General features: G+C 33.1%; 1 protein-coding gene across 1 annotated transcript; it reads right to left on the bottom strand.

Moving 5' to 3' along the window:
• Positions 1–2,213: 2,213 nt before the first annotated feature.
• On the bottom strand, positions 2,214–7,577 carry LOC115960028 (TMV resistance protein N-like). The gene is made up of 5 exons (XM_031078726.1): positions 7,288–7,577; positions 6,827–6,938; positions 6,145–6,646; positions 2,441–2,589; positions 2,214–2,293 (listed from the first exon to the last, which is right to left on the bottom strand). Exons 2-5 carry the CDS (start codon positions 6,828–6,830, stop codon positions 2,214–2,216), a joined length of 735 nt encoding a protein of 244 aa, XP_030934586.1. The 5' UTR covers positions 6,831–6,938; positions 7,288–7,577.
• Positions 7,578–14,075: the final 6,498 nt, after the last annotated feature.

Here is a 14,075-nt window from a genome sequence, read left to right as displayed (position 1 = left end):
TCTCACAAGCATTGAAGCACCTTAACCACCTAACAAGTTCCACATTGTGTCTGAGTTTCTATGATTTTGTTCTATTGGAGCTAAAACTATTCTACAAATTAATATGAGGGCCCCTTTTCTGTTGAAAACTCTGTTTCTCATGTAATTATCTGCTATATCAAGAATTTGGAAATTGGTTACCAATAACTCAATTTTCCAATTCTACACTTGACAATTTCTTTCCATTCATAATTCCTTCAAACCCTACTAATTACGACAACAGAAGAATCTTCTAAAGAGCAAGGAAACCATATAAACTTCTCCGAAATTCACAACTCATGCTCTCATTGAGATTAACTCAAATACACTACATGAGAGAAATGTGAGAAAGGTACCTAATAGTACAGCTTGTAGGTGATATGACAGCAGTAAGCTCAATTGAACTTTATTATATTTTGTGAAAATAGTAAGCTCAATTGAGCTTTAATATATTTTATGAAAATCATAATAATTGAAACCATATAAATCATATCTGATAAGGACTAGAACCCATCAAAGAAAAAAAAAAAAAAAAACACTCTATACCAAGGGAGTTAATTTCGTACCAGAGATTGTACCGGTTTGACTAGTGGAACGATATATTTCAGTATCGGTCAATACTGGTGTATCGTTTCATTTTACCGTTATTTTTTATATTTATATATATATATATATATATATGTGTGTGTGTGTGTGTGTGTGTGTGTGTGTATTATAATAAATATAAAAGTTTACCAAAAAACATTACCTCAATTCAGAACAAATTATTCATAATTTAAACTTTAGCATCAATTAAAAGGGAAAAAAAACACAATATAAAAATAGAAAGCTTAATTGTTCATTGCATACTAAAAAAACAAATAATATTAATAAGTTATGTAAGTAAGTTACCACTCTGTTCTTACAAAAATTAAAAAATTACAAAACTAAAATAAATAAATAAATAAAGCTTTTTTTTCTGTACCGGCCGGTACACTTAGTACTAGCTGATATTGTCCGAAATCGGCCGATACATGGCTGGTATTTAAACTGGTACGAACCGTTGGCATTTCGATACCGGTATATGTACCGGTACGATACATACCAGCCGGTACAGTATCGACCACCTTGCTCTATACACTACTCCTACACCAAGCTTGTCACTCTATTTCCCATACTGACTTGTAATCGTGGCATTTCTCTAATAAATATACTTATTATTTGTAAATGACAGTAATTTTAATTAATTAATAAATAAGAAAACGTCTCCTTAAATTTTTATTACATTTATTAATGTAAAGATTGCACTTTTCTTTACCCAATTTTTGTCCTTGATGCAATCAAAATTGTTTCCTTGTTTTGTACCTCCTAAATCCCAAATTTAAAAAGAGAAAAAGAGAGTCGTAACTAAATAAAGGAACAGAGCCCATTATTGAAATATAGCCCAAATCCAAAGAAACTGAGCCGAGAGAGATGGAAAAAAAAAAAAAGAATTGCATATCCGAATCCGACCCACGATAGTAAACTTAACCCCACCACCTTTGGCTTTGTCTCTATCTCTCAAGTCTCATCCCCATTCCAAATCCAAAAGATTTGTCGATGTCAGGTGGGTCAAGTTCAGGGTCAGAGTCAGGGCCGAAGGAGAGTTTGAGATCGTTTTCTGTGGAATAACTTTGGTGGGAATCCCTTCCACTCTCTAGCAGGACATTTCCTCTTGAATATATAGGGCTCTTTTATAATCTAAAAAGAATATTACTTTACAACTGAACTTGTTTGAAACTTTCTCCTTTTGAATTGCAAGGAATATATTGTTTCATAAACATTATCACAAAAACACATAGAAGGCAGAAATGTGACAAAGTTATCTGAAAGTATTGCTCGTAGGCCATCCATTAGCACTAGCCCACTTGAAATTCATTCAACAAAAAAATATTATTACAAAAACCATGTAACTCCTTGTCTGTCAAGAGCTAGATCCCCTTTAAAAATAAATAAATTTTAAACTCCATTTTCATTTTGAAACAAGATGATTAGATATGCCACTTGAACAACTTCCCAAATCATTGTAATTGAACCAAATACAAATTTAAAACATGGTCAGGCTCATTGAATTACATGTGCACATCTAGTTGTCAAAGCCTCAATTGATATTCATCCTATGAAAAATAGCTAGTCAAAGTATAAACAGGACATGAGGGTCATCTTCTGTAGTCATGTCAATAATCATCATCTTCTGCATATGCATCATCATCTACATATACATCATCATCTGCATATGCATCATCATCATCATCATCTACAAATACATCATCATCATCATCATCTACAAATACATCATCATCATCTGCATATGAAGCATTGTCATCATCATCTACATATACATACACATCACCATCATCATCATCATCTGCATATGGATCATCATCATCATCATCATCATTTGCATATGAAGCATCATCATCATCATCATCATCTACATATACATCACCATCATCATCATCATCATCATCACCAGCAAATGAGCTTGAGGATTTTGAACTCAATTTCTCCATTATCTCATTCACAATGTCTTGGATAAATTCTGCCTCACGCCTGCAAAGATGATAGAAGACGTTTACATGATGGTCCAAACCAATTATAAAATCATCTTTTTCACAATGTGTTGGATCAATTCTAACTCATGCCTGTTAACAAGATAGAAAATAATCACATGATGGTCCAAACCAATTATAAAACCGCAGAGGATGAAGAAAAAATACTAGGCAAGAATACACCTTGCACAAGCATGTACATATGAATTCATCAGCTCGTGGAGAGAATTACTAATATAGAATTGTATATTATATTCAGGGCTATAGTTATTGTTATATTTTGTTGAAACAGACACATCAAATTTTAAGATTACTAGAATACAAATAATAAAAGGTTAAGCCTTAGTGCCAGCACAAGCACAAGTTTTTACCTCTTGAACGGAGACTCAAATAATGGTGTATTTTTTTTCCTTTTCTTTTTCTTTTCGCTTTGCTTACGAAGAGGTGTTCTTTGAATTTCTATTTAGGACTAATATCATTATAAAATACTAAAGTTCTACTTCTTCAAAATTACATAATTTTTATTTTTTTTATTTTTTAAAACAGTTGATTTGTGAATTAAAGGGTTAAAATGCGCTTTAAGGAATTTATTTAACCAAAAATAGTGATTGGACCAAAACAAATTCCTTTTAAAAAGGACTTGCATGTGGTAAACTTAATCCAATCTATAGTTTGGCAAAAGGTAATTTTGGGTTGTTAAAGCGTCACATTGATTTATTAAGGTTGCATTTGCATAGATTATATTTAGCAGCTTATTTTAGTATTTAACTTGTTTTTGCTATTATTCATGGTCCCATTTCACTTTTTGATACTATTTATATGTTCTATTGTACTATTTCAATTAACTTTTAGCTTTACCTATAGTATTTTTGGCCAAAAAATATTTAATTTCAGCTAAATAAGTTGTTCTCAAACGATCCCTAAATGTGTTATAATTGACACAAGCTGGTTACATGACAGGATCGTGGAGTAATTTTTGCCACATGAAGCAAGGGCTATCAATAGCAATCCCCTGAGTGTAAGCCGTGCTACTGATTGCCTCATCTAGTCTGGCTCTAAGGATGGCAACTACACAACTAAAAATGCATATAGATTGCTTACAGAGGCAGAACAAAGGACAAAACCAGGACTGTCAAACCGATTTTCTGAGGGAACCTTCTGGAAGGACTTGTGGGACCTCGATATCCCAAGCAAAATAAAACACTTTCTGTGGAGGGCAAGCAACGAGTCACTTCCAGCAAAGAAAAACCTGTTTCGGCGACAAGTAACGAGAAATGCAACTTGTGATTGCTGCCATAACGGGGTAGAAGACACCATTCATGCTCTTTGGGAGTGCCAAGCAGTCAAAGAAACATGGTGGGAGGATGATTATTGCCGACAGCAACTATCGGTCCACTTTGCAAACTTCTGAGACCTCTTTATGGGAATTCTCAACATCAAGAATGGGAACTTGGCTGAGAGATTTACGTATATTGCCTGGAGCATATGGGCCAAAAGGAACGCTTCTCGACTGGATCTAAACAACCAGCCATATTCTAAGATTTATTTTGATGCGATGGAGTGTCTACAAGAATTTCAGTTAGTATAGGGGTCGTTTCAAGGTGCGGAATCAATATCACCACCAACGGTTCACTGGTCACCGCCTCCACAATCTCTTTACAAAGCAAATTTCGACGGAGCTATTTTCCGAGACATATACTCAGCAAGTATTAGGGTCGTAATCAGAGATTGCTTAGGCGAGATTATCAATTCTTTAATGGAAAGATTGGTGCTGCCACCAACGGTTGAAGATGTGGAAGCTCTAGCATGTAGAAAAGCGATATCCTTCGCCCTTGAGATTGGTCTCCAGGAAGTAATGTTTGAAGGAGATTCAGACATTATCATCATACGAAGTCTCTGTTAGACTTATAGTTAAGTGATTAAATTCACCATTTCCTAATAGCTTAAACTTTTGGGATAATCGGTAATTTAACATAGTATCAGAGCCATGCTCTAGCCGGAAGTATGGGTCCCACATGTGAGGATGCGTGTGCTCGTAAGGGGGGTGGATTGTAGTGATCCAAAAAGGGGGTCTTGCATTCCATGGAATCCCACTTCACCTAGGGAAGCACATGAGAATGTGTTTATAAAGAATGACCTTCCTTCAATATGCAGAGGCCTTTTCCCCAGTGCAACTTGGGGGAAAACAAAACTGTGAGGGGTATGGGCCCTAAAACGGATAATATCTACATAGTTGGGGCGGGGTCGTTACAGATGGTATCAAAGCAGGAGATCCCAAGTTTAATTCCTAGCTTTACTCTACCTCCCATTTAAAATATTAAATTCCCACTTGTTGGGCCCCTACTTATTAAAGGGAAGTTTAGGCCCATAAGTGAGGGGGAGTGTTAGACTTATGGTTAAGTGATTAAATTCACCATTTCCTAATAGCTTAAACTTTTGGGATAATCGATAATTTAACAGTCTCAACTTAGAATCACCATGCATGGCTCCCTTTGGACACATCATTGAAGACTCACACTTCGTAGCTTCCTCTCTTAGATGCCATTCCTTTAGTCATGTGAAGTGAAGTGGTAATTGTTTAGCTGATAAACTGGCCAAATTGGCAAAGTACTGTTATGACACTCAGATATGGATGGAAGACATTCACTGAAAGGCCCACAACCTTGTATTGTTTGACAAAAGTTTGATTAATTGAATAAACTCATAGTGTTCTTTCTCAAAAAAAGAGTCTTCAGTTGACTTAAATTCTTAAGGGGCACGGCTAGAGTAATTGGTGAATGTTTGTCCATAATATTAAAGCATCATGTGACTCAATAAATTTTTTGTTTCTTTTTTTGAAAAGAGTGACTTAATAATTGATTACCTCTTCATAGTAGAATTAAATTTTTTTTAGTCATCATAATGTATAGTCTTTCAACCATTTTTATAGGTAGACTTTGACTAAAGAAGCCTATGGGTAAACTTATCCTACCAAAGGAATTGGAAAAGTACAATTTACTTAAAATTGAAAATAATGTAATAAAATAATTTTTATATAGGTGAATATTGCGGTGGGACCTAATTTTAAAGTTGTTTTTGTTGAAAAAAGTAGTTTGCGGGTCCTGTAAATAGTGCATAGGACCCACTAAAAAAACACATTGCTAGGAAAAGCAAAACGCGCTTCTCAAATGGAGGCTCAATTACTACATTTAAATCCATAAAGCACCAATTGTTCCATATAAACTTAGAGATTTTTCACTCGTGTGGGACTTGGGAGCAATTTAAGGACTAGCTTGACGAAATAACCCCATACAATTCCAACTATATTCAATTCTCCAATTTTTTCTTGAAAAGAGAGAGAGAGAGAGAGAGAGAGAGAGAGAGAGAGAGAGAGAAAACAATAACAAAAGTAAAGTTAAGAAAATAAAAAATAAAAAATGGAGAAGATGAATTAGGCATTTTAACTAGCATACCATGATGTAGTTCAATACATGCATGTTATGTTATATTCTAATAGCTAATTATATGATTCATGGTATATGAAAGAAGCTTATCATTTGAAATCCATGGAAATTACCTGTTTTGTAAATGCCAACCAGAGATATCAGCCACTTTTCTTAAAGTAGCTCTCCATGTTTCCACCTTCTTTGTGTTATCTTTAAAGCGTTCCTGGTGATCAGTAAAGGCTTGTTCAAAAGTTCCTGTTTGATTCCGTACATCAGTCGGGTCAACATCATAAAAAATCGGCAAAACTATCAATCCCATTTCTTCCCTGCATTTGACAATCTTGGCAAGCTCATCCAAGCACCACGTAGAAGATGCATAGTTTTTTGAGAGAATGATTATAGCAATTTGTGATTTTTCTATTGTTTTGAAGAGCTCAGAAATAGATTTTCCTTTCTCAAGTTTTTCATCCCTAAATGTTAAAATGTCCTTTCGTTGCAAAGCAACATATAGATGGTCAGTAAAATTATTACGGGTATCCTCACCCCTGAAACTAAGAAATACATCGTATTTCCATTGACGTGTTGAAGAAGAAGATGGTGACGACAAAGACTCTCTTTTACACTTCATTGTAGCTGTTGGAAATTTAGATGAAAAAAAGTACAACCAATTAAAAATAAATAAAATTAAATAATTAAATAAGGGAAGAAGAAAACGATGTGAAGTGGGATTTTAGTTTCAGACAGGGAGTGAAACGGTAATAATAAATAGAGATGATTGTGTTTGTGTGTTAAAACTTAAAAGTGAGAACTTACCCATTTGTGAGAAGGAATTACAGCAGCGATGGTCTCCAAAACCTCCTGAAAACACTCCGGTTTCAGACAATCCAACGACTCCTGTTTTTCTTTTTCTTTTTTTCTTTTGTATCTGTTTTTCCAAAGAAGGGACGACTGAAAATTATTTAACTATAGGAAATGAGACAAAGATAATTTAATAGATTTTCTTTTTTTAAAAAAAGACTACGGAATTTAAGCACTCTTATAAAAACTCTAATCTTAGAAAGCAAACTTTTGTTTGAAGCTTTATTCATTCATTTCGTTGGTAATGAGAAAACCAACTCGAGGTTCAAACCTTGAAACAAACAAAAGTTGAAACTCTTGCTTCACGGCAATTAGGAAGAAGAAAACAAGTTGATATGGATTTTTCATTTCAAGAAAAAAAAAAATTGAAAGGGAAGAAATAAAAGGGATGAATAAGTGTGAAAAATGACACTTACATATTTGGAAATTGAAATTAGAGAAGACCAACTGTGATTGTAATGCTCGAAACCCACTTGAAACAAAGCCGGATCCAATTGATATTTATAGGCTGTTTAATAAAGGATTGTACTCTGTTCTTTCTTTCTCCGTGTGTTTGTGTTCACAATTTCACATCCCCTGTTTTCAGTCAAATGCCTTTTCCCAGTCTCAGTTGCCTTTTCCCATTACTTCTTCTTTTTTAGAAACAGAGTAGTTTCACGGTAGCCAGCTATGAATATGAAGCTGTTTAAATTTCCTTTTTTTTTCAGATGTGGTGGGCATACTGCGTATGAGAATTGAAGAAAGAAGAAAAAAAAAAAATTATTTAGGTAAAATTTATGGTAAAAAATAAAAATTATCATTAGATTTTGCGATACTATCAAAACTCTTTAAAGAGTACAAAGCTCACATAAAGCCATTAGAAAATTTGTTTGCTCTTGCTTTCATCTCCAATTTTTATTTATTTATTTTTTTTTAAGGTTAAATTGCAAATTACACTCCTAAAGTTTGGGGTTGATTGGATTTTACACCTTGAAGTTTCAGAATTTGGATTTTACTCCCTAACGTTTGAGAGTGTTTAGATTTTATACCCTGATATTTCAGAATTTGGATTTTACCTCATATTTTAGGGGTGTTTGGATTTTATTCCTTAAAGTTTTGGGGTGTTTGGATTTTACACCCTAAAGTTTCATAATTTGGGAGTGTAAAATCCAAGCACTAGTAAACTTTAGAAGGTAAAATCCAAATTTTGAAACTTTAGGGTATAAAATCCAAACACCCTAAACTTCAGGGGGTAAAATTCAAATTCTAAAACTTCAAGGTGTAAAATCCAAACACTCCCAAACTTTAGAGGTGCAATTTGCAATTTACCTTTTTATTTATATAAACTTCCTTCTTCATTTTTAATTGTTATTTATTTATTTAATTTATTTAATTTTAATTCTTATTTTTCTATTAGGATTATTCTGAAACTTTTTTATGTATATAATGTGTTGAGTAAATATGTGTTAGTAAAAATTTACATTAAATGATAATGAAAATAGTGTGTGATTATTGTAATATAATTTGATCCAATCTTGTAAACTTTAAGTTTTTAAATAAAATGGTGTACTTTAACTTTATATTATATTTCAATGCTAAATCAAAATCTGTTAGAGCACTCACAATAGTGAAGCTAAATAGCTATATAGCTATTTTAATTTCACCAAAACACAAAAATCCATATTACATTAGTGGAGTTAAAGGTAAATTTTTTACCTTCATTGCTACAGTGCACATCTATATATGGTTGTGCACTGTAGCTAAGAGCTATAAAAAAATAATTAAAAAAATTACTCTCAGCTGGATTAACATAATATTTGCTTATTTTTATTTTTTATATTCTTTTATTCTCCCTCTTAGACTCACTGTCAAGCTCTCACCTCTCTCTGTCTCACCTTCTCTCAAACTCTCTCAGGCTCACTCTCTCAAACTCTCACCTCTCTATCCACCGGCCTGACTCACCATCACTGCCCAGCGAAGCTCGACGTCATCGAGCCACCAACTGACCCACTTCATTGAACTCCTAAGCCGCCGATCAGTGGGCTTTTGGCTGGGTTGATCAGAATGGGTTTTTTTTTTTAATTTTTTTTTTATTGGTTGTTGGTGGTGGATCATGGTGGTTTTGGGTTTTAATGGTGCTATGGGTGATGTGAACTAGTGGGTGATCATGGCATGCTGCCGATCCATCTGAGTTTGATCTGGGTTTTTGGTTGGGTTAATCACTGTGGCTTTTGTCAATTGTGGATGATCTAGTGGGCTTTTGGTTGGGTTGATCATAGTGGGTTTTTTTTTTCTTTTTTGATTGGTTGTCGGTGGTGGATCATGGTGGTTCTGGGTTTTGATGGTGCTGTGGGTGATGTGAACTAGTGGGTGATCATGATGGTTTTGATGGTTGCTCTGGATTGTGGATGATCATCGTTGTGTTGTGGGTTATTGGGAAATTAATTTTTATTGGGTTTGATATATTATTTTATTGTAGTAGATATATTATTTTATTGTGTTGAAAGTTAAAATAAATCCACTGCTACAGCATGTTTTGTAAAGTGAGTAGGTAAAACAGATAAAGTAACTTTTGTGATGCCAAATAGCTAAATTTTTAGCATCCACTACTGTGGATGCTCTTATATCTCTTGTTCATGTGTGTGTTCACAACTTTACATCTGTCTTTCAGTCAAGTTTACACTTTTGCCTTTACTTCTTTGATGATTAGTCGAGTGCAGTTTTTCCAATCCCCTCGTTTCTTACTCCTATGCTTTTTTTTTAATTATTATTATTTAAATCAATAGAGGTGGACTAAGAACATTCTCATCAGGTGTGTCAAATTCCAAATATTTGACATTTGACACAACAAAGACCAAAAAACCTCTCTCATTAGATGTTCCAAATCTCATAATTTTTACCGCATGTGAACAGTATCATTCTATCTTTGGAATGGTACAGATTGAGAATACTAAAAAAAAAAAAAGTTTTTTATTCATTTCTTTCTTATCCTTTATGGCTTTCTTCTTCTCTCTCTTTCTTTTTCTTTTTCTTCTTTCTTTCTCCGGCACTCCTTCATCTCTGTCACTCTCTTTTCCTCTTTTCTTCTTCTTTCTCCAGAAGCTTCACCTCTCTCTCTCTTTCTTTTTTTTTTCTTTTTTTTTTACTTTTTCCTTTTTTCTATCACTTTCTCTGTGCCTCTCTGTCTCTTTTTTTTTTTTTTTTTTTTTTTTTGTCATTCTCTCTCTATTTCTTCTTTTTTCTCTGCCTAAACTGTTGCCATTGAGATTGGCCATTGCCATAGAGTTTGGCCTCACTGATCAGGTCGACTGGTGAAGCGCATGTAAGTTTGGCCTCTTTTTTTTTTAAAGGTGGTGTTGGTGGATGTGGGTTTGTATCGGTGATGGCTATCAGTGTTGTTACGGTAGTTATTGTTGGTGGTTGTTGTTGCAACAGTGGTGGCTATGGGTTTGTTTGATTTGGGATGGGTTTTGTGTTTGTGAATGTGGTGGGTTGTTGCGGATTTTTTTTTTTTTTTTTTTTTTAAGGTGGCTTTGGTGGATGTGGGTTTGTGCCGGTGGTGGCTATCGGTATTGTTGCGGCAATGGTTGTTGGTGGCCGTTGTTACGGCAATGGTGGTTGTGCCATTGTTGTTGTTGTTGATGATGATGGGAAGGAGTTAATATATTATTTTAAGAACAAAGTTTCTCTCCAAACTAGTTTGGAGAAAAACTCTTCAAACTTCTCATATATTTCTTTTTTATTGTGAATTTTGAAAATCTAACCGTTGAATTTCATGTTTCTTATGTTCTTAACATGCATATCAAATTTCGCTCAAATCGAATATATTTACTATTTGATCAATTAACTTATTTTTTATTTACAACTTTAGATTACAAAAACTTGAAATTATCACATTTATTTCATGACATAGCAATTGATTTTTGATTTTTTTGAAATTTTGTAAGCATTAAGGATGTAATAAAAATATGCAATTTAACGGTTAGATTTTCAAAATTCATACTCAATATAAATATATATGATGAGTTTGTAGGGTTTCTCTCCAAAGTAGTTTAGAGAGAAACTTTGTTCTTATTTTAATGTGTTGTAAATATTATTTTAATGTATAAAATTGAAGAATAAAACATGTGATGAATGAGATATTGTAAAATGATATGGTAAAATAATAAAGTATGCTTTTAGTGTGTCAAAATGACATTTTTTTTATAAAAGAGCTGATGGTAATGTTCTAAGTATTCATCTTGATATATATATATATATATATATATATTTTTAATGGAAAAGGGGACTTCTGGGTTGAACTCATTGTCATTGATCTCATGCTGTGTGATGGTAAGAATAATACCACGAGTACTATCGGAGCCTTGATGGGGCTACTATTGTGGGCATAATACATTCGTTGAAATATCACTGCTTGAACCGTCTTGAGATTTGGGTTAATTGTCAGATGCTATCAATTTTTTTTTTTTAGATATTCAATTTACTCTATAAGCTTAAACAAACATCATTTAAACAATTTGAATATTCTATTGCTCTTTCTTCTCCATCTTAAACTTTTGTTTATCTATCACTAGCCACTAGATACTCTTTCGCGCATATATTTGGCATAACCTAATTTGGTCCCTTCTCCATCTCTAACAGTTATTTATTTACATTGGCTACTAGACATTCTTCCGCGTATATAATTGCCACAATGTAAGACATATGCAGTTAAGACAAGCTATTGAAAAGAAGCAAGGACTTAGAAGAGCATGGATATTTTTTAAAACAGAGTAAATTGTCCTATGAGCTTAGGTAGAAAGTTGAATTTAAAAAAAAAAAAAAAAGAACCTTATGATAACCCCAATCTCAGAGGCAGATTGGATTAATTTTCATTTTAGTTTTTTTTATTAACAAAAATTATCATTTTAGTTTCACAGCCCCTGTTCTCAGTCAAGTCAACAACTTTTCCTGGGCCACCCTCAAGGGAATTTATTCCTTTTCCCACTGCTTTTTTTAGAGCTTTAGCTTGGTACTTGCTCCTTTCCTTTATTGCTTTTTCCTTTTTCTTTTTCTTTTTCTTTTTTGAATCGATGGAGGAGGACAAGGTAGTTTCGTGGTAACCAGCTATCAGCTGGCCTATGACTACGAACCTCTGCTTAAATTACTTTAAGAAATATCTATTACATTCACCCATTTAAATACAAAGTACAGACGTTCAATTTTTTGAACTAAAATTATGACTTGAAATAATTGAAAATTGTAACTTTATGTGCAAAAGTGGCAATTGTGTGAACCATGTGTGTAAGTGTGTGAAATAGACATTTTCAGATGTGGTGGGGCGTATCACATATGAGATATTTCCATTAAAGAGAAAGTTTCCTTCCTAGTCTCCTTGTTAGAGAATTGAAGAAAAAAAAAATTATTTTTATTTAGCTAAAATTTATGGTAAAATACAAAAATTATCATTAAAACTTTTAACAATACAAACAAATGAAAGTTCTATCTTAATCATTGATAATGATTAAGATAATGATTCCCCCCACTATCTAAATCATTTCCTGTAAAGAAAGAGACTCACACAGATGGAATGAAAGTTCTTGTCTTACTTCAACATCAGAGTACAAGATAATTAGCTAACTATATAAATATATAGCATAACAGAGCAACAAGAAAAAGGCGCCAAAACAGCAAAAATAACTAACTCCTAACAACTTAACTAACAATCCAATTCAACTAATCAGTGCTTGACAGCTGGACTTCCTAACAGACTTCTTTCTTTCCTTCACACGTGCTAACTGTGCTGAATTAGTTGATGTCGTTTTCTTCTTTCTTTTGTCGTTTGCTTCACTCTGTCGTTTAGCCACAACTTCAGCTTCAACATTTCCCTTATCTTTTTACCTTTTTTTTTTAGAATTGTAAATAAATAAATAACTAAAATGGACAGAGTAATTTCGTGGTGACTAATGATGGAGCTTATATTTGAAATTTCATTAAAATGTGAACATGTGGCAATTATTTGATATATGTCCAAATCCCAATGAATTCGGTGTACTGGATCTAAGCCAATTCATTTGCACAGAAGTCTCATTCTTAGTCTCCTCATTCGGACTTGGGAAAATTGGTTTTTTTTTTTTTTTTAATTTTTTTTAATTTTAAAGAAAGATATACCTTGTATAGTTTACTTTATTTTTACCTTCCTTATTGAGAAAATTTTTAAGTACTCCCCGCTCAATTTTCTCACATTCATGATGGGTCTCCATAATTCCTACAAGCATGAGTTTTTCCCAAATAGAGGTAGAAATTTTATTAAATAGAATAATGAAAGATTACATCAAGTCACAGTAGTACAGTATGGTGCTTCACCTTGCCACAGTTGTGAGGGACTTAATATAGTACTAGGCGTGTTTGGCCAAACACAGTGGTCCTCTAATGTTTTTAGTCAGGTTGAATTTAAGACATATATTATTCATTCCTATGGGATGACACATAGGAGTGAACAATTCGTTGAATATGTTGTCATAATTTATGACTTACCTTTTCGTATGTATTTGATTTTATAGATACACACACGCACACACTTAAAGATACATATAACAAAAATTTGTAGCAATTCTATCTTCACTCTTACAAAAATAGCAAAAATGGCATTGATGTCTTTTTAAAGAGGTTTAAATATTAAAACTCTAAAATCTTCCACAACCAAAACATTGGAAAGAGTTCCAAAAAAAATTATTGAAAAAATTTTCTGCTTTCAAGTTGTGAGAAATGGAATGGTGATATTATTGTATTTTCCTTTCATACGTTGGATAAAAATTAGTATTAGCCAAACTAGACTCCTTGGGAACATCTTAACAATAAAAAATCTTGTCTATTCAACTCAATAAACTTTGAACTCTGGACTAAATATCTCCATCAAATATCCTCTCTCTTGCTTTTGATGCCGGAAACATCAACATAAATACAACTAAGCATTAAAAATGGTTTAGTCTAATATTTTGTCCATTCAACTCAATTTGACACCAATTATTTCAGTCACAATTAGTTATAAGGTTCTCAATTTTCATACAATATGATCAAGTTGAACATGAAATTTAGTTGTAGAAAGGTGTAAAAATAAAAACAAATATATAGAAAGGTAGAAATTTTTTTTTTTTTTTGGGTACTTGTAACATGTTTTTCCCAATTTGTGAAAATAGTTTTAAGATCAAGCAGAAATGCTTCTACAGTAGACCTTGCCAGTATT

This window comes from Quercus lobata, chromosome 9, assembly GCF_001633185.2.
Source record: "Quercus lobata isolate SW786 chromosome 9, ValleyOak3.0 Primary Assembly, whole genome shotgun sequence".
Taxonomy (NCBI): domain Eukaryota; kingdom Viridiplantae; phylum Streptophyta; class Magnoliopsida; order Fagales; family Fagaceae; genus Quercus; species Quercus lobata.
The sequence above is the reverse complement of the archived record's forward strand: the minus strand, read 5'-3'. Positions and strand labels throughout refer to the sequence as shown.

Excerpts from the sequence above, each read along its gene's own strand:
- LOC115960028 (XM_031078726.1), bottom strand. Across the intron at positions 2,590-6,144 it reads GGTTGGCATTTACAAAACAG|GCGTGAGGCAGAATTTATCC; the intron begins GTAATTTCCATG and ends TCATCTTTGCAG. Across the intron at positions 2,294-2,440 it reads TGATGATGATGCTTCATATG|ATGATGATGATGATGATGCA; the intron begins CAAATGATGATG and ends ATGTATTTGTAG.